General features: G+C 48.8%; 1 protein-coding gene and 1 long non-coding RNA gene across 7 annotated transcripts; one reads left to right on the top strand and one right to left on the bottom strand.

Annotated features, from left to right (window-relative positions):
* Positions 1–1,269: 1,269 nt before the first annotated feature.
* LOC144929963 (uncharacterized) lies at positions 1,270–10,793 on the bottom strand. 2 transcript variants are annotated; one of them, XR_013635119.1, is made up of 3 exons: positions 9,977–10,793; positions 1,748–9,229; positions 1,270–1,495 (listed from the first exon to the last, which is right to left on the bottom strand). It is a non-coding gene; the product is annotated as an uncharacterized LOC144929963 (long non-coding RNA). The 2 variants fall into 2 exon arrangements; XR_013635118.1 differs by having other exon boundaries at positions 1,748–6,765; positions 9,102–10,793.
* A 528-nt stretch (positions 10,794–11,321) lies between these two features.
* On the top strand, positions 11,322–20,001 carry LOC140904219 (uncharacterized). Of its 5 annotated transcripts, XM_073326639.2 has the most exons (5): positions 11,417–11,880; positions 12,562–12,687; positions 12,910–13,128; positions 15,801–15,914; positions 16,264–20,001. In XM_073326639.2, exon 5 carries the CDS (start codon positions 16,272–16,274, stop codon positions 17,952–17,954), a length of 1,683 nt encoding a protein of 560 aa, XP_073182740.1. In that variant the 5' UTR covers positions 11,417–11,880; positions 12,562–12,687; positions 12,910–13,128; positions 15,801–15,914; positions 16,264–16,271; the 3' UTR covers positions 17,955–20,001. The 5 variants fall into 5 exon arrangements, with proteins under 5 accessions (XP_078707048.1, XP_078707049.1, XP_073182739.1 ...); XM_078850922.1 differs by lacking the exon at positions 12,910–13,128 and having other exon boundaries at positions 11,322–11,702; XM_078850923.1 differs by lacking the exon at positions 12,910–13,128 and having other exon boundaries at positions 11,394–11,880.
* Positions 20,002–21,037: the final 1,036 nt, after the last annotated feature.

A 21,037-nucleotide genomic window follows, 5' to 3' on the forward strand; every position in this document is an offset into this window, starting at 1 on the left:
CCTCCCAGTTTAGTATCATCTGCAAATTTGCTGAGAGTGCAATCCACACCATCCTCCAGATCATTTATGAAGATATTAAAGAAGTATGGGCTGGACGAATAGACTATAAGGTGAGTAGAAAGCTGGCTAGATTGTTGGGCTCAACAGGTAGTGATCAATGGCTCCATGTTTAGTTGGCAGCTGGTATCAAGTGGAGTGCCCCAGGGGTCGGTCCTGGGGCCAGTTTTGTTCAATATCTTCATAAATGATCTGGAGGATGGTGTGGATTGCACCCTCAGCAAGTTTGCAGATGATACTAAACTGGGAGGAGTGGTAGATACGCTGGAGGGTAGGGATAGGATACAGAGGGACCTAGACAAATTGGAGGATTGGGCCAAAAGAAATCTGAAGAGGTTCAACAAGGACAAGTGCAGAGTCCTGCACTTAGGATGGAAGAATCCCAGGCACTGCTACAGACTAGGGACCGAATGGCTCGGCAGCAGTTCTGCAGAAAAGAACCTAGGGGTTACAGTGGACTAGAAGTTGGATATGAGTCAACAGTGTGCCCTTGTTGCCAAGAAGGCCAATGGCATTTTGGGATGTATAAGTAGGGGCATAGCGAGCAGATCGAGGGACGTGATCGTTCCCCTCTATTTGACATTGGTGAGGCCTCATCTGGAGTACTGTGTCCAGTTTTGGGCCCCACACTACAAGAAGGATGTCGAAAAATTGGAAAGAATCCAGCGGAGGGCAACAAAAATGATTAGGGGACTGGAACACATGACTTATAAGGAGAGGCTGAGGGAACTGGGATTGTTTAGTCTGCAGAAGAGAAGAATGAGGGGGGATTTGATAGCTGCTTTCAACTACCTGAAAGGGGGTTCCAAAGAGGATGGCTCTAGACTGTTCTCAGTGGTAGCAGATGACAGAACAAGGAGTAATGGTCTCAAGTTACAGTGGGGGAGATTTAGGTTGGATATTAGGAAAAACTTTTTCACTATGAGGGTGGTGAAACACTGGAATGTGTTACCTAGGGAGGTGGTGAAATCTCGTTCCCTAGAAGTTTTTAAGGTCAGGCTTGACAAAGCCCTGGCTGGGATGATTTAGTCGGGGATCGGTCCTGCTTTGAGCAGGGGGTTGGACTAGGTGACCTCCTGAGGTCCCTTCCAACCCTGATATTCTTTGATTCTATGAGTTAGTCAATTTAACAAAGAAATTGATACGTACCAGGCTTGTCAGAGTCCCCCCTTGGGAGAACGTGCTTCAAACCAAACGCACTGCTTCCGGTAGAACAAACAAATTTATTAACTATAAAGGTAGATTTAAGTGTTTATAAGTCAAAGCATAACAAGTCAGATTTGGTAAAATGAAATGAAAGCAAAGAGCTTTCTAAGCCGACCTTAGCACTTTCAGTGCCCTTAAAAACTTAGAAGCTTCTCACCACGGGCTGGCTGGTTGCCCTTCAGCCAGGCTCTCCCCTGTGATCAGAGCTTCAGTCGCATGGTGGTGGAGGTGTCTGTAGATGAAGGTGGAAGAGAGAGGACGTGGCATGGCAAACGTCTCTCTCTTTTAGCATGTGCTTTCCTCCCTCTTCGCTTTGCCCCCCCATTTTAGTCAGGTGAGCATTACCTCATTGCAGTCCCATACACATGAAATTATTACCTATAACATTACTGTAACAATGACTATAACATCATTATCACAACCATGCTCAGTGCATCATAAGCCTTCCAAAGACACCCAACATGACAAACTTTGCATTGGATACCTGTCATGGAGTCGCCGGGCGAAGCTCTGGAGCTGCTCCCTACGAAGCCCGGCAGGACTCTGGGGAAGTGTCCTCTCTGGGAGCAGACTGTCTCCAGGGCAAACAGCTCACATGGCTTCCACCTTCCTGGGTCTGACCTCTAAGCATTCAGCATCCTCTGCCCCTCCGTGCGCTTCCCACAGCGAGGCTGCTCAGGCGGGGTCCTGGGGAAGCCAGAGGGTCCTGCCCCGAACTTCGCAGTCAGACGTGACTCTCAGCCAGCCAGTAAAACAGAGGTTTATTAGACGACAGGAACATGGTCTAACACAGAGCTTGTAGGTGCAGAGAACAGGACCCCTCAGCTGGGTCCACTTTGGGGGGCAGTGAGTTAGACAACCACCTCTGCACTTCACTCCTCGTCCCAGCCCCCAACTGACTCCCCCTCCAGCCCCTTCTCCTCTGGGCTTTGTCCCTTTCCCGGGCCAGGAGGGCACCTGAGTCCTTTGTTCTCCAACCCTTTAGCTCTCACCTTGCAGGGGGGAAGGGCCCAGGCCATCAGTTGCCAGGAGACAGAGTGTCGGCCATTTATGTACACTGGCCCTTTGCAACAATCACACCCCCTTATCCCACCACCTAGAGACTTAAGAAATGCATTCGGGAAACTGAGGCACCCCTACAGTATTCAGAGGGGACATTAAGAACAGTCCCACTTCGTCACAATACCACACAATCATTTTATGACGATGAACATGGGTGTGTAGGTACAGAGCATCACAGTGGTATTCACTCCCGAGCATCCTCGATCTCTAGTGGCTGGCCCACGTGCAGGAGAACAGCCAACTGCTCTCAATTATGCCACTAGCTCAAGGGGCAGAGGTCTGCAAATGGCCCTGTTCCGCTGACCCCACCCCTGGGACCCCGGTCACGACTCCTCATCAGAGGGGCTCCCAAAACAGAGACAGTAACCCCATGCCCCAGAAAGTAAAGGCTCCGGCCAAAGGGGAAGTCACCTGGTCATTAACCACAGAGAGTCACCCAGACACAGTGAGAGTTGTAGGAAGGTCCAGACCGGTGAGCATGGACTGGCGGGTTTCAGCGCAGTAAGGGATAGGATGGACCGGGCGTGTAGACATTACTACAGCAATGGAAAGGGTTCTCCCATTCCCATAGGTCATCCACCACCCAAGGGGCAGTAGGAAGGTTGATGGAAGCATTATTTTCTGTTTAAAGATCAATTATTCTAACTAAACTAAAAGGCATGTGTTTATTCAAATTGTCTTGATATTTTCTGGGGTTTACGGGCATTCAGGGAAGGGTTATTTGTCCAAATATGGATCTGTTTGATCATGAGGTTCCTGAGATACAGCCTTGCCACCAGAGGCAGCTTTTTACAAAGTCATCTTGCTCTTTTAACATTTCACTGCTCACAGCTGGGGCTGAAACTACGGTTCTCCTTGTTCCCTTATGGATCTCGGTCACTTGGCATTATTAGTACATAGCCCCCACTGCCTCTTTGGGAAACCAGGACTGAAAACGTCAATACCTGCAGGAGTTGGAGTTTCAGAGCAGCACAAGCCAAACTGGTGAGTCACGGACATTGAAATGCAGACAGGCTGCAAGACTAAGTCCCTGTTAACTGCTAGAGAGTTTCCCCAATCTGCTGTCACAGTAAAGCGTTGGCTCAAGGGGATGTGCTGTGGACATTGAACCTAAACTACACCCATGAATTTGAGATTGAACCCTACTTCTGGTAGCTTTCAGACAATATGCATTGTGCATTTTTCTTGCATTTTGTAGAAGTTCCTCTTGAAAGTTTTGCCCTCCGATTCCAAAATGTTTGGGTTAAAAGTAATAGTTTAAAGTGCTCTGAAATCCACATGCAGACCTTTGCTCGGTCTGTACTTAAAACTTTTAACAGCGTAGCTGTGTCAGCTACGGGTGTGAAAAATCACACCACTAACCAATGTTCCCTCGAATATTTTCCATCCACGTGCGGGTTGAATTTTGTTATGCGCTCCACCAGCATTGAGGTAATGTGTGGGTGCGCGCTACCAGTTCAAACAAAACCCTAGATAGAATATATATTCTTAAACAGTTCCTAGGTATGGAGGAAGAAGAGAGAATATTAAACAAGGGATAATTATCAAGGTGCACTGCTTAAGATGTGTATTTAATATGAAATCAAATAAAAAGAAAATGGACACTGCCCTTGGAGTACATGTATTTTATCATCCTTTCTAACAACTCAAGCTAGTAAACACACCCAAATGTGGCCTACTGAAAACAGCTATAGAAATAAAACAAAGCCATGGCCACTTAGTAAAAGCATAAAAAGTATGCACCGGAGACCCAATTTAATAACCTCCTCCTACCATACAGCCTGATCACTAAATCTTCAGGGAAAGCTGCTCTCAAAAAATGAAGCATCTGCCAAAACACTAGCATGCTACCGACTTTCGCAGTTCCCCAAACTATCCCTCTTGCATGCATATTATCTGCGCACACAGCCCAGCTTTAAGATGCTAAACAAATCTATGAGTCAACTAGAAACAGTCATGCTCTCATAGTGGAAAGGAGAGTAGAAGGTATTCACTCACGCTTATACCATTTCTATGGGATGTCAATTCTTAACTTGATGAATATTTCACACACGTAGAACAGGAAAAAGAAGTAATAAAGCAACACACAGCAAACAAAACCCCGAACAAACAAGTGACAACACTGAGAATACAAAGGGAAGTAAAACAGCAACTGGCTGGTGATGGGTATTTTAAATGAGTGTCCAGGACCTGTGCAAGTGCAACAGAGCCCTGCAGAAACAGGCAAAGTTCTCCTGTTTTCACATTGTGTGTGTGTGTGTGTGTCACCAACTCAAAAACTCAGAGCAGAAGCCCTGGAGCAGACTGACACATGGCTTCGGAGTTTACAGACAGATCCCTGCTTCAGAGAGCTTGCAAGTAAGGTCTTCATCCTACAAAACACCTATTCCTACTTCTGAGTCAATGGGAGTACTCTGACATGCCAGAACTATACCAGATGGAAAGCATTAAGGCCAGATCTTTGCTAATACCTCTCCCCAGACAAATTCTAAAACTTAATGGGAATCACTTCTCTGAAATCCAACTCTAATTGAAAGGCCAAACAGAATCCATGGTAAAGTTCTTCCAGTTTTAACAATTTATTATGTATTAATTAGTAACATAGGATATTTTAAAAAAATCATTAAGATCTCAGTTTTCAGATACCTACAACACTCCAAAAAAATTATGTTGTTGAAAGAATCCTTGTCTTTCTAACCTTAAGCCATTAACACCCATGTAAACTTTGTCTGAAATGTAACCGTGCCAATGTCATGAGCTAGGTCTAGCCACATGCTTTTGCGCCAGTATTCATTCACTAAAGCCCCAATCCTGCAAACGTCTATGCATGGGAGCCCTGGTAATCCACCTTCACGAGAAGCATAACACTTGCTGTGCCCCGGCTGAAACGCCCAGGCATCAGTGTGATCGAGGTGTTGCATTACTGCGCGGTGATTGGCCTCATAAAACGTCCCATAATCCCCCAAGTGGCCACTTTTGTCACTGTTTTGAAATCGGCTACAGGAATGCGGCTATGCTCCACTTCTGACAGCTGGCTGCTTATCTGCTCTGGGACAAAGCAACCATTACTGTGGAATGCTGCTGTTGTGAGTGTGTGTGATGTGGGGGGGAGGGGGGTCTGCTGCTGTCTGAACTTACAAGACAGCATGCTGATACACTCACCCCGCCCGAAACCCACTCTCTCTCCCACCACATACACACACACACACTCCCTGTCACACTCCACCCGCCGCCCCATTTGAAAAGCATGTTGCAGCCATTTGCACACTGGAATAGCTACCACAACGCACTGCTCTTTGTGGCGTTGCAAGAGCTGCTGATGTGGCCACGCCAGTGCGCTTCCAGCTGACAGTGTAAACACAGGGCAGTGTTTTCCCTGCTGCAGTCTCTGAAAGCAGGTTTAACTCCCAGCGCTCTACATCTGCAAGTGTAGCCAAGCCCTAAGAGAGCGGAAATAGCATGAAAGCAGCTTCTTAAAGCAATACCAATCAAAATAAAATCACAGATCTATTTCTTTTAACCTTGGATTGCTGTAATTTACCCATCAGATCACTACAACAGAAAGATCAAAGTGTTTTTTCAATTTGTTCACTGTGTGGACTGGACAGCAGTTTCAAGCCTGATCCTGCACTTACGAAGACCTCATTGCAACCTAAAATGCAGTCTGCACTCTTTAAAAATACTCAGAACTTCCTCAGAACTCTAGGAAGAGGACAGATCATTAACACGTATCTACAAAAGCAGCCTAAATGCTTTACAATAAAAAACAAACAAACCCACCAATACAAGTGGCAATGGACGCATGAGCAAATAGGTAGTTTTTCTGTTATTTTTTGCTTCACCTGTAATTTTTATGGGAGCTGGGACCCCTTTTCCTTCTTTAACAAAGCCCATTGTCACAGCTCAGACTTTTAACCCTCAAGCCGGGCTATGGAAACCTCCCCAAAACTGTCCTTGGTATTTTCACTTTGGAGAGCTTTGGGGTTCAAACCTCCACAGTGCCTGTGGTTCGGAGCAACCGATATTTTAAGAAAACTGCTGGGTTAATTCGGACTCTTCCAAACTGACAATAGCCCAAAGTCTGCCTCATGGATCAGGCCACAGTGTCTGTAACCAAGGCGTCTTTCACTCCTCACATGCCTGGAGACTTCAGCGGAGTGACCGTAATGTGGGGTGAGCTGGAATCCTCAACCATAAAGACCAAGGTAAATGTGGAAGCTTTTTTGCACCAGCACCTGCCTAAGAAAGACGGACATTCCAGGACTCCCAGACTGATCCCCTCTGGGGAAGGAAGTTGTAACATCAACACCAGGCTGTGCCAGCCTTGACTTGTCTCCTCGTACCTGACACAGCTTGCGAATGTGGAGTACTGAGCCGGCGACCCCATCGCCTGGTTCCTTGACTGCAGCTCGAGCTCCTACTCCAGGGGAGTTGAAAGAGCTGCAGAGTTGGAATCACTTGTCAGTTTCAATATCTGATTGTTACTCTTTCAGTTTTTCAGACTTTGTGTGACGGGTTCGGTCACAGAGACCCCCTTGGGACTGTCACCTGACGTGCTGAATTTACCTCTAAGCCCATTTTCTCTGCCAGTTTGGGCCTCCAGAACCCTGCCTTGTTGAGCCAGACAAGCTAGCCTGCTACAAAACAGACCTGAACCACACCCCCAAAGCTGCAGACTTAAGTGAAAACAGCTCAGCAAGTGCTCCCGTCTTCAGCACCCAACTCCCAATGGGATCCAAACCCCAAATAAATCTGTTTTACTCTGTATAAAGCTCATACAGGGTAAACTCATAAATTGTCCGCCCTCTATAACACTGATAGAGAGATATGCACAGGTGTTTGCTCCCCCAGGTATTAATCACTTACTCTGGGTTAATTGTGATTTTATCCTATAAAAAGTAGGATTTAATTGGTTCCAAGTAATAACAGAAAGAACAAAGTAAGATACCAAGCAAAATAAAACAAAACACGCAAGTCTAAGCCTAACACATTAAGAAACTGAATACAGGTAAATCTCACCCTTAGAGACGTTCCAATAAGCTTCTTTCACAGACTAGACCTCTTCCTAGTCTGGGCCCAATTCTTCCCCAGTACAATCCTTGGTTGTTCCAGCTCAGGTGGTAACTAGGGGATTTCTCATGACTGGCAGCCTCCTTTGTTCTGTTCCTTTGTTCTGTTCTAGCTTTGGCCCAAGGCATGACTCCTTTGTCTCTCTCTGGGTTCCCACCCCTCCTTCTAAATGGAAAAGCACCAGGTTTAAGATGGATTCCAGTATCATGTGACATGGTCACACGTCCTGTGAGACCCCAGCCTCCATTCTTCCAAGGCTGCCCAGCATCTACCCCAGGAAGGTTTGCAAGTAAACAGAGCCAGGTGCAGGTGATTGATTCTGAAGCACCCTGAATGGCTTCCACTTAATATGTTTACATCAGTGATACACGTTTATGTCTTATTCTCCTGAGTCCAGACCTAGAAATAACATATGTACAAATGGGATGACCACACTCAATAGATTATGAGCTTTGTAATGGTACCTTACAAGAGACCTTTTGCATGAAGCATATTCCAGTGACATTATATATACGCTCATTAGCATATTGCCATAAAACATATGGAGTGCAAGTCACACTTTGTTTTTATCAAGTGGGAGCCATCCCACTCTTTCTATTCTACCCCAGTGGTACAGTGGGGCTCAGTGCGTGCATGGGTGTATGAAACCTGTCACATCCACAGAAGGAAGGAGCTAAAAAGAATAAGTCTCAAATCTAAATAACACTAAAATGCTGCCCTACAAAATGACTGAGCTCCTTGTTCTGTGAAAGTGGTCAAAGAACCTGAGCTGCTGGATACATACGTTAAAATTCTGTACATTAATGGCTGTGTCTGTATTAAGGTTTTATCTGTAGAAGCCACCAGCAGAAGCTACACACTGGTGAGGTCTAAGACGGAAGCTCTGAAGTTGTGGCTTAAATGTGAGCAATAAATTGGTGTTAGAATTGAAATATTCAAGCGGCTGAGTGTGGATCGCATGGCCTGGGTGAAGTTCTGTGACTGGGATTAATAACTAAATGGACAGCTGCCTCCTTGGGTTCCTGTTTCAGGATTTATAAGGGCTGATTTTCTACTGTATAATATCTTGTTCTTTTAACATTTTATTTCACACAGCTGGGGCTGAAACTATGGTTCTCTTTGTTCCCTGACGGATCTCGGTCATTTGGCATTTATCTCTGTTCATTCACCCACTGCCTCTTTGGGAAACCAGGACTGAAAAAGTCAATACCTGTAGGATTTGGAATTTCAGAGCAGCACAAGCCAAACTGGTGAGTCACTGACATTACAGATGGGCTGCAAGACTAAGTCCCTGTTAACTGCAAGAGGGTTTCCCCAATCTGCTGTCAGTAAAAGGTTGGTTCAAGGGGATGTGCTGTGGCCATTGAACCTAAATTGCACCCATGAATTTGAGATTGAGCCCTACATAGCTATGCCAGGAAAAGCTCTACATTACACATAGTCATAGTGGCAAAAAAATCCAGTAAATAAAATCAAGGTAATTAAGTGCCCATAAACTACATTAATGTGGAGTTAAGGAGGCCCACTGCTTCCTCCTGCCCTCCCAGCATGTGGATGGGAGCTAAAGTTAAACCTCTGAAAACTAGGAAATGAAGAGTTAAAGTACATGTCCTAACTGCAAAACAACCTTAACTCTGCCCTTTCCCTATCTCTGGAGTTGGCACTCACCACTGGAAACAGTTCAGTAAGGAAGGTTTACAAATTACCAGGGAAGTGGCAGCTTCAACATCTCAGGAAGTCTTTGAGTCAAGACTAGATGCCTTTCTGGAAGATGCTTTAATCCAACACAAGGCATTCAGCTCAACTTGGCAGCAAATGGATGAAATTTTCTTGCCTGTGTTATAGAAGAGGTCAGACTAGATGACCTAATCATCACATCTGGCCATAAAAAACCTATGAATCTACAATAGATACAAGGAAGGACTAAGAGAACATGCCACTGTTTGTGTTGTGTTGCACAGACGGGAATACCGGCATTTACCTGCATGCCCTCCAGCTGTGTGCACTCCGTCATCTCTAGCTAGAATTTGTTGCTGGAGGGATTACTGGGAGCAGCTTGGCAGAGCTGTGACTGGGATATGAAGGGGGGGTGCGTGTGAAACTTGGGGCACCAAGTCTGTCTCATTTCCATGCTGAGTGTTTCAGAGTAACAGCCGTGTTAGTCTGTATTCGCAAAAAGAAAAGGAGTACTTCGGTATGCATCCGATGAAGTGAGCTGTAGCTCACGAAAGCTCATGCTCAAATAAATTGGTTAGTCTCTAAGGTGCCACAAGTCCTCCTTTTCTTTATGCTGAGTGTTGTAGGTTGTGTCAGTGAAGGTGCACAAGGATCTGTTCTTGTCACATAGACGGTCAGCAGGCTGGTGGCGTATGTGTAAAGAGAAGTTGTTAGACTTTGTGCTGTACTGCTCCTGTTCCCAAAGTGTTGTGTAGCAGGGGAGGGCAGAGGGTGTCATTGTGTGTGTCACTAGCATGCTGGGGTGATGCTGAAACAGGACAGAGTAGAGGTTGCATTCTGGGGCTGGTGTGAACCTTAACTCTGCATTTCCCCTTCCAAGAACTGAGGGGACAGGAATCCTTACCCAGTGAGGTCACATTCTCATAGTTCTCCTGCATGACGTCTCTGCAGAGGGCTCTCTGAGCGGGGTCCAGCAGAGCCCCCTCTTCCCCTGTGAAATACACCGCCACCTCCTTGAAGGTCACCGGTCCCTGAAAGAGCAAGAGTCCAAAACTCAGGACCTGCTGCTCCACACACAACCCCACTATTCGGGGGGGAGAGGAGCCAATCAAATTGGAGCTCTGGGAGGCTCGCTGTCAAAAGAGTTTCAACCCCCCACAAGGCTCCGAGCATCCAGGAAACACCAGGGTGAGGGGACGAAGAGAGAGCTCCTCGTCTCTCCCAGCAGATCCATCACACACCTACTCGCCACAGACTGATGCAGGAGATGGAGCCCTTAGCAGGGTCTAGGGAGAGCTGCCTGGTAGGAAGAGAAGGGGAAGTCAATAATTTTAGGAGAAATGGGGGAATTTATAGCTATATGTGATAACGAGAGAGAAAAGGGGAAGAAGCAGAGAGAATTTTTACCAGTATTTGAGAGGCAAGTGACACAAACAGGGAAAGGATGCAATTACCTCCCCTCCCAAACACACACTTCTCCCCCTGGAAATTCCTGGCTGCAAAGAGATGGCTCAGTCCCCCGTAGTGTGAAAAACTGCTCTCTGTCTTAATGTGCTAACAGGAGCAGTTACTGATGAGTCAGGTGGGGTGAGTGGGTGTAGGTCAAACATTTCACTGCACCACCTCAGTTCCCTACACCAGCCAGGGAGACGCTGCCGCGACTGGGCCGTGCCCCGCCTGGGCCTTGAAGCACCAGCCCCGGGAAGCCCATGCTGGGAGGTGCTGTCTGGGGGAGGGGAAATAAAGAAGCCCCTCTGCCCCCCCCCATTGCAAACACTGGTGTCGCACTGGAGTGTAACTGGCCCCCCTCTGCCTGTGCCGGGCTTTTGCCCCCCTCACCCTCAGGCAGGCCTCACGCCCGGTTCCTCCCCCCACGATTTTGCCCTCAGCCCCCTCCTAACCCTGCCTCCAGCTGCTTGACACCCCCCCCCCCCCCGCTCCGATCTGCCCCCTGGCCCCTTTCTGAGCCCGGTGAAGGGCAGCCGGCAGAACCGGGGGCCACGGAAGGGCAGAGGCAGAAGGGCAGCGGCTTCCGCAGATGTTACTGAGCATGCGCCCTGCCCCCTAAGTAGCCAAAACAGAGATGCCAGATAACAGCCCTGTGAGTCTGTATTCACAAAAAGGAAAGGAGGATTTGTGGCACCTTAGAGACTAACCCATTTATTTGAGCATGAGCTCACGAAAGTTTCCCCTTTTCCTTTTGCGAAAGCAGAGATTTTCACACTACGCCCCCCAGGCTTGCAAGGAGCGGGGGCTCTGCGCACTAGGGCCCCGCTGCAGCGCCCCCCGCGGGCTGAGCCTCCCCCTGGCCCCGCGGGGCTGGGGCGCCCTTCGCAGCCCCCGGGACCAGCCGCCCGCGGTCTGGCGCCAGGGCCGGAGGCTCAGAGCCGCACAAGCCCCGCGGGGGCCGGCTGGGGCGCTTGGAGCAGCCGACCCGCCCCCCGCAGGCTCGCCCAAAGCTCGCGGGGAGGGAGGAGCCCCGCCCCCCCGCAGCCCGAAAAAAGGCGACGGTCGCACCGACCCCCCCGCAGCACGGTCCCGCCTGCACCGACCCGCCGCCGCCTCCCCCGGCCCGGCCCGGCCCGGCCCGGCCCCGGGCTCAGCCCCTGCAGCGGCTCCGCGACTCACAGGCACGCCGGGGCCCGGCGTCTGCAGGACCCACAGGAAGGGGCAGGAGCAGCCGGGAGCGGGGCGGGCTGGAGGAAGCAGGAGAACAAAGCCCGGAGATCGGGCCCGGGGCAGGTCCGTTCCCCGCGGGGAGCCAGCCCCGGGCTCTGCCCCCGTCCGCTCCGGAGCCAGAGACTCCAGGTGCCCGAGAGCCCCCGGGGGAAGCGTGACTCTCTGCCCCGGGGAGCCCCAGACGCTGCAGCCCCCGGGGGTCGGCCCCGGCACGGCTGGGATTGGGGGGGGGAGAGAGACTGGGGCCTGGCGGGGTTCCCCTGGGGTGTGGGGAAGGGGAAAAACCGGAGGTGCAGGGCGGGGGAGGTCGGTCGGTCGGGGCCTTTGAACTGTCTCTGTGCAGGAAATCCGAGGAGGAGAAGGGGGGGGGGGGGAGTTCATTGCACCCTTTCCCTATTTGTGCCTCTTCGCTCTCTCACACTGCTCCAAATTCTCTCTAGTTCTTCCCCTTTTCTCTCTCATTATCCCATGTGGCTCATCAATTCCAAGGAGATCCTTCCCCTATTTCTCTTAAAATGATTGACGCTCCATTCTCTTCCTACCAGGCAGCTCTGCCTAGACCCTGCTCGGGGCCCCATCTCCTGCATGTCTCTGGTTAGTCTGTGTGATGGATCTGCTGGGAGAGACGAGGAGCTCTCTCTTCGTCCCCTCACCCTGGTGTTTCCTGGATGCTCGGAGCCTTGTGGGGGGTTGAAACTCTTTTGACAGGGAGCCTCCCGGAGCTCCAATTTGATTGGCTCCTCTCCCCCACGAATAGTGGGGTTGTGAGTGGGGCAGCAGGTCCTGAGTTTTGGACTCTTGCTCTTTCAGGGACCGGTGACCTTCGAGGAGGTGGCTGTGTATTTCACCAGGGAAGAGTGGGCTCTGCTGACCCCGCTCAGAGAGCCCTCTGCAGAGACGTCATGCAGGAGAACTATGAGAGTGTGACCTCGCTGGGTAAGGATTCCTGTCCCCTCGGTTCTTGGAAGGGGAAATGCAGAGTTAAGGTTCACACCAGCCCCAGAATGCAACCTCTACTCTGTCCTGTTTCAGCATCACCCCAGCATGCCAGTGACACATAGAGTGACACCCTCTGCCCTCCCCTGCTACACAACACTTTGGGAACAGGAGCAGTACAGCACAAAGTCTAACAACTTCTCTTTACACATACACCACCAGGCTGCTGACCGTCTATGTGACAAGAACAGATCCTTGTGCACCTTCACTGACACAACCTACAACACTCAGCATGGAAATGAGGCAGACTTGGTGCCCCAAGTTTCACACGCACCCCCCTTCATATCCCAGTCACAGCTCTGCCAAGCTGCTCCCAGTAATCCCTCCAGCAACAAATTCTAGCTAGAGATGACGGAGTGCACACAGCTGGAGGGCATGCAGGTAAATGCCGGTATTCCCGTCTGTGCAACACAACACAAACAGTGGCATGTTCTCTTAGTCCTTCCTTGTATCTATTGTAGATTTATGGGTTTTTATGGCCAGATGTGACGATTAGGTTATCTAGTCTGACCTCTTCTATAACACAGGCAAGAAAATTTCATCCATTTGCTGCCAAGTTGAGCTGAATGCCTTGTGTTGGATTAAAGCATCTTCCAGAAAGGCATCTAGTCTTGACTCAAAGACTTCCTGAGATGTTGAAGCTGTCACTTCCCTGGTAATTTGTAAACCTTTGCACCAGCCTTCCTGAACCATTCCCAGTGGCGAATGCCAACTCCAGGGATAGAGAAGGGGCAGAGTTAAGGTTGTGTTGCAGTTAGGACATGTACTTTAACTCTTCATTTCCTAGTTTTCAGAGGTTTAACTTTAGCTCCCATCCACATGCTGGGAGGGCAGGAGGAAGCACTGGGCCACTGTAACTCTGCATTAATGTAGTTTATGGGCATTTAATTACTTTGATTTTATTCAGTAGTGGTTTGGGCTTTTTTTGCCACTGTAACTGTGTGTTCCCTAAAGCTTTTGCTCTCCAAGCTGTGTTGGTTAGCGGTGTGATTTTTCACACCCCAAACTGACAGAGCTACGCTGGAAAAACTTTTAAGTGCAGACCTAGCAAAACTCTGCATGTGGATATTAGGGCACTTTAAAATACTACTCTTGACCCAAACTTGTTGGAATCAGAGGGCAAAGCTTCCAAGGGGAATTTCAGCAGACTGTAAGAAAAATGCACAACACATATTATGTGAAAGCTACCAGAGGTAAGGCTCAGGTGTGGTTCAGGTTCAGTGGCCACAGCACATCTCCTTGAGCCAACCCTTTACTGTGACAGCAGATTGCGGGAAACCCTCTAGCAGTTAACAGGGACTTAGTCTTGCAGCCTGTCTGCATTTCAATGTCCGTGATTCACCAGTTTGGCTTGTGCTGCTCTGAAATTCCAATTCCTACAGGTATTGACTTTTTCAGTCCTGGTTTCCCAAAGAGGCAGTGGGGGCTACGTACTAACTGAGATAAATGCCAAGTGACCGAGATCTGTGAGGGAACGAGGGGAATCGTGGTTTCAGCCCCAGCTGTGTGCAGTGAAATGTTAAAAGAGCAAGATGATTTTGTAAAAGCTGCCTCTGGTGGCAGGGCTGTATCTCAGGAACCTTGTGATCAAATAACCCCATATTTGGATCAATAACCTTCCCTGAATGCCCATAAACCCCAGAAAATATCAAGACAATTCGAATAAACACATGCCTTTTAGTGTAGTTAGAATAATTGATCTTTAAACAGAAAATAATGCGTCCATCAACCTAGCTACTGCCACTTGGGTCGGTGGATGACCTATGGCAATGGGGAACCCTTTCCATTGCTGTAGTAATGTCTACACACCCGGTACTTTGGTTAAAAGACCATTATCCATGCAGATATGAGTCGAGTTCTTAGGTCAGTTTCATAGTAGAGATGATGAGTTTCAAAGGTGTAAATAGTTCTTCCAGAATTAGTTGCATTGGTCACAGTCCAGTGCCCAATATCGGAGTGACCCAGACTGGAGCTGAGGACCTCAACCTTGCAACTCAAACTTCCCCTGGCAAAGCTTAAGCAGATCTGAGATAACAGGATCAGGGCCCAGGAGTTCTTTTTATAGCTCTCGTGCAGCCTCTTGACAGCCCACATTCTTTTGGTGCAGCATTGTGGCTTTGAAATAACCCCCCCTATTTCCTATGCATACACAGGTAACTAGTTGTATTCATCAGCCCAAGGTAATTCTCCATTGAGCAGTTCATAGACCAGTGGTGGGCAGCCTGTGGGTAACTGGTCAGGGTAAACTGCTGGCAGACCACCAGACAGTTTGTTTACATTTCTACAGCCGTCCACAGCTCCCAGTTTCCACGGTTCACTGTTCCTGGCCAATGGGAGCTGTGGGAAGCGGCGGCCCGCAGCTCCCATTGGCTGGAAACGGTGAACCGCAGCCACTGGGAGCTGTTGTGCAAATGTAAACAAACTGTTTGGCAGCCCGCCAGCCGTTTACCGTGATAGGTCACAGGTTGCCCACCACTGTCATAGACAGTTTACTACAAACTTCAAAGAGAAATATAGACAAAGACATTATTACACCCAAGTTTCATATAAATGTTAATATTGCCTTTTGAGCTATGATTCAGTACGTGTAGTGACAGACAGGAACCGTCTGTTTACATGGTTAACATCTAACAAGTTATAAGCGAACACACAGAATTAGTATTACCCCTAATTCTCTCACAAAACCGGTTTGCATTTCAGAGCTCTCATCTATGGGACATGGCTACGTTAGCTATTTATAAGGAATAGCCCTAAATACATATTTTTCTAATGTGACTTTAAAGTTTGGGTAATTTAGTCTGCTAGTTGCTATTGATTAATTTAGTCTGCTAGTTGACATTCTGGATCAATGTCACGGGAGTGTCTGTCTGTGTGTGTTCCCAGCAGAGATGGGGATAGTTAAATGCCTCTGTCCTGCCCCTTGGAGCACCTGGGAAGCTGCCCCAAGCATTTTACTGCTTTACAATAGACTGGTTTAAAACCAATAGCTGCTTCTTTGTAAGAAATGTCCCATGAACTCCCCTGATCTCCTTTGTTTTCTATCCCCTGAGCAGGATTTCCTGTTCCCAAACCAGATGTGATCTCCCAGCTGGAACGAGGGGAGGAGCCGTGGGGCCTGGATCTCCAGGGCTCTGAGGAAGGAGAGATCCTGAGCGGCGCTTGTGCAGGTGAGGGATCATTAAACCAATTCAAATACACTCTGTGGCTGAAGGAGGGAGCTGGGACTCCCTAAAAAGGCCTTGGGAGCTCTCGGAGTTCAGGAGTATCCCCAGGAGGCCTTGCACCCTATGGGCAGCTATCGCTCACAGCTTCCTACCCATCCTGATTGACACCCGGCAGCAGCTCCCTCCCTGACGGATACAATTCTGCCTCCACATCCTCTCTTCTCACCGCTGTGGAGAAAAGTTTAGGAGAATTCACTACCAGGTTTTTTTTCCCTGTCTCTCAAGTTCTAATTTCAGTTTGTTTCCTTCTTTTCCACCCCTGTTTCTGAGGTTTCTCTCTCTGTCCTGACAGGTGCTGGGATGGTGAATGAGAACGAGGAGCAGAATCCTGAGCAGGAAGATGCTGAGCAAGTGGAAGCGCGCGGGGGATTATCGCAAGGATCGAAAGGGAATGTGTCCAGGTGTTGTGTGAAGGGGAAAGCCTGTGAGAACCAGCACAGGCCACAGAAGCCGCAGGGAAACCAGCCCAGGGAGAAAGTGGGTAAATCCATTAATTGTCAGGGGACTCACCAAGACTCCAAGGAAATCACAGCCCAGCAGGGAATACCTACAGGAGAGAGAAAAAACACATGCACTGAGTGTGGGAAACACTTCACTCTGAACTCCACCCTCGTTAGACATCAGCGGATCCACACAGGGGAGCACCCCTACAAATGCTGTGAGTGCGGGAAACAGTTCAGTGAGAAATCAAACCTTATTACTCATCAGACAAGCCACACAAGAGAGAAACCCTATGAATGCTGTGAGTGCGGGAAAAGCTTCACTCGGAGTTCAACCCTTACTAGACATCAGAGAATCCATACAGGAGACAGACCGTATGAGTGCTGTGAGTGCGGAAAAAAGTTCACTCAGAGCTCAGTCCTTATTAATCACCAGCGAATGCACACAGGAGAGCGCCCCTATACATGCTGTGAGTGTGGGCAAACATTCGCTCAGAGCTCAGCCCTGTTTAAGCATGAGAAGATCCACACAGGAGAGCGCCCCTATGAATGCTCTGAGTGCGGGAAACAATTCATTGAGAAATCAAAATTTATGAAACATCAGAAGAGTCACACAGGAGGGAGACCCTATGAATGTTGTCAGTGCAGGAAACAGTTCAGTGAGAAATCAAGCCTTACTAAACATCAGGCAAGCCACACAGATGAGAGACCCTATGAGTGTAGTGAGTGCGGGAAAAGCTTCACTCGGAGCTCATCCCTCATAAGACATCAGAGGATCCACACAGGAGAGAGACCGTATAAATGCTGTGAGTGTGGGAAAAGCTTTGCTTTCAAATCAGACGTTAATAAACATCAGAGGGTCCACACGGGAGAGCGCCCCTATGAATGCCGCGAGTGCGGGAAACAGTTCAGTCAGAAATCAAACCTTAGGGCACATCAGAGAGGCCACACAGAACAGAGTCCCTATGAATGCCGTGAGTGCGGGAAAAAGTTCACTCAGCTCTCAAGCCTTATTAATCACCAGAGAATCCACCCGGGAGAGCGCCCCTATCAATGCTGTGAGTGGGGGAAACAGTTCAGTGAGAAATCAAACGTTCTTAAACGTGAGGCAGACCACACAGGAGAGAGACCCTATGAGTGCTGCGAGTGCGGGAAAAAGTTCACTCAGCGCTCAGGCCTTATTAATCACCAGAGAATCCACACAGGAGAGCGCCCCTATACATGCTGCGAGTGTGGGAAAAAGTTCACTCAGAGCTCAGGCCTTATTAAACATCGGAGGATCCACACAGGAGAGAAACCCTATGAGTGCTCCGAGTGCGGGAAAAGTTTCACTGAGAGCTCATCCCTTATTAGACATCAGGGGATCCACACGGGAGAGAGACCCTATGAATGCTTTGAGTGTGGGAAAAGCTTCACTTTTAAATCGGACCTTGTTAATCATCAGAGGATCCACACACGAGAGCAGCCTGTGAATGCTGTGAAAGTGGGAAAAGTTTCACCTGGAGCTCACACCTTAATAGACATCAGTGATTTCACAGGATAGAGACACACCATAAGAACTTTGTGTAGGGCAGAGAAAAGATTTTTTTTTTTTAAAGACATTTGTTAATTCCTACACAGGGACTTTGGTGAAAACAGCCCTAAATTTGTGTCACCCTGTTCTCTCAGCTCCCCCAGGTGAGTTGCCCACTTTTTCTTTGCAGGTCGCCCTTCTCTGGGGTGACCCATGGTCCTTTCTACCTACTCCTTTCTCCTGTGAGTCATGAGAGTGTCTCCCCCTCCGGCCAGGAGTGTCCATCAGCCTCAAGTGGGGTTAATAGGGGTGACCTCAGGTAGGGGTGATCTAAAATTGACCTGGGCTTTGTCTCTGCTAGGATTTTCCAGCCTGCTGGAGGTAGCGATCCTAATGTAAACACCCTGCTGTATGTGCAGTGCTGACATAGCCCAGGGGCTGGGGTTAGCTCACACCTTCCCCTTTGACCTGTCCTAATCGACACCAATGTTCCTGCTCTGGACAATCCCTGAGCAGCACATTTATACTGGCCCTGCTCTAGCAGAGCGAGTGTTAGTCACCAAGTTCCCCCTTTGGCGACAGATTGTCTCATTCCCAGTTGTTCTCACGCTGATCCAGGTTGTTCTGGGCAGTAGGTATTTTTCTTTTTAACATTTTCCTTATTGAAAATCTATTTCAATATAACAAAGAGGAGGAGCAGGAGTGGGACAAATGTATCATTTTGGCCCCTGTGACACTGGAAGGAAATGGGGTGAGTCGACGGGATTCCCTCCTTCCCCATCGCCATCACTAGGCCCGCTCACTCCAGCAGCGCTGGGTTCTGTTTGAGCCACAATGGAGCTTATCCACCTATAATCTACCCCCCCCCACCTCCCAAAGCGTCTCTGCACTTCATAGCAAATTGATCCTAAATCCGACTTGTTACGGCTGGAGATGAAAATGTCCCAGACCTGGATGGGGAATTTCCATGGATCCCAAACACCATGCGATCATTCCCCATTTAAATCTCAGTTTCTGTCTATTGACAGAGCAACTTGTGGAAATTTTCCTGCTGAGCTGGGATCGTTTGCAGACGAGAAGGTCAGCAGTTTTTCCCTGATATGATGATAATTTTCTTGTTTTGTCAATAACAATTCCATAATAATGAAGTGCTGTTGAGTGAAACAGGTTTGAATGGATCAGAGGAGAAAGTGACAGGGGAATCTGCTCTGCTGATTTTTGAGTTATCGGATGTAACCTGCTCTGGAATTTAATTTTATATGAAACTGAAAGTGACTTATACAGAGCTAGTTGAGTGGTGTTAAGTATAGTTTACGTTTAGTGAGCTGTGTTCTTCATTTTATTTGTTTGTTCATTTTAATGAAATGTATAAAAGCGATAATGAGTCATCTCTTTCAATAAGTCACATGGGTCAGAACCATGGAGCATCTGGGTGGAGATCAGCCAGTCCAAGTTGGAGCCTTATCGGCTCCCTCTGTATTAACCCTTTGGCTCTCACATGAGAGCAGCTGTGGGGGTAGGGGGTGGGAACCTATCTCAGCTCCCGCTGGATTCTAGGGAGCTCAGAGCATCACAAGTAAAAAATGAGCTCACCTACACAGGCTTTTAGGAGTAGGGAGTTGGTGGAAGGGCAGGGTATCTCTAAGTAGGGGTGGGATGGCGGTGGATTTCTCTGCTGTCACTGTCATGACCAGGACCAGCCAGCACATCCATCTGGCTTGCCCTGGGATTGTGTCTGGTCAGGATCAGCTGATGTTGGGGGTCTGGTTCGAAGGGTTGTAAATGGAGGGGAAGAGATTGTGCCTTTTAGCCATTGTGGTGTTGGCAGACTGAAGATGTGTTTGTGTTTTGGGGGAACATTGGGGAATAACTGAAAGAGGGCAGGCAGAGTTAAGGTTGTGTGGGCAACCTTCTCTCTTAGTTTCCTATTTTTCAGGCGTGTGAGTTTTGCTGAAGTTGAGCTTCTCCAGGCAGACAACATTCCACCAGGCACTTAACTCCTTGTTAATGATGGTTTTTGTCCTTTAATTACTCCTTGAGGAATTCTGCACCAAAACATTAAAAATTCTGCACACTATTTTAAAATTTTGTGTATTTTATTTGTCAAAGTAACACAATATAATCACTCCAGTTTCAGTTATTCAAAATACCTGTCAACAAATATGTCAACAATACAGACAACAGCAAAAATGATTCCCCTAGGAGAAAGAGAGTTAAAGAAACCCCTACAATAACCGAATTCCAGATGGGGGATGCTGGAGGGGGCTGTGTGGGGCCCCCAGAGCCCAGACACCTGCACTCCCATCCCCCCAGAGCCCAGCTACAGGGCAGCCCCCGGACACCAGTCCCCCCTCTCCCCATAGCCCAGCTGCGGGACAGCTGCCAGACACCAGTTCCGGCCTCTCCACAGAGTCTAGCCATGGGGCAGCCCCTGGCCCAGATGCCAACACCCCAGGGGCTTTACTCCCCACAACTTCTTTACTGTCCTGCCGGGGGACGTGGTGTGGTGCAGCCCTGCCCTTCCCCACTCTTTGCCAGAGCTGGCAGGGTATCCCAGGCCCTTTCCCGTCCTCAGGAGAATGAGGATCAGGCAGAGTGTGCAGCCTCCAGCCCTGCCACGCTCTGCTCCCTGCGAGCTGGGTGTCTTTATAAGAGGGAGAAAGACAAGAAAATCCAGTGAAAAGTCCCAGGAAGAAGTTAGCAGATTTCTTCCCCCTCCCAGGCCCCTTTTCTCTGCATGACCCTTTGCTGTGTGTGAGGGGTGAGATAGAGGATGCTGGGGAGTCAGTACCACCTCGATGACAAAAAGGGAAGTTAGCTGATTAAATGGGACATGAGGAAAATAGAGAAGTTGTCATCATTGGAGTAAAAGAAGTTTTCATCGGCTAGGGATCTGGCCCATCTGCTCGTCTTTTCCCCAATCCTGGTCGCAGACCTACCAGCTGCTGCTGCCCCTCGGTCCCGGCTGTGAGGGGTGTGAAGCCCTTTCATTGTGCAGTGCCTAGTTCCCAGATATCTGAGGGACTTCAGCTGCCCTCTGTTCCCAGGGACCCCCACTCCCAATCCAGCTCCTACTGCTCCAAGGGGCCTTCTGCCAGGAGAGGAGCATGGCA

Source organism: Lepidochelys kempii, chromosome 28 (assembly GCF_965140285.1).
Source record: "Lepidochelys kempii isolate rLepKem1 chromosome 28, rLepKem1.hap1, whole genome shotgun sequence".
NCBI classification, from domain to species: Eukaryota; Metazoa; Chordata; order Testudines; family Cheloniidae; genus Lepidochelys; species Lepidochelys kempii.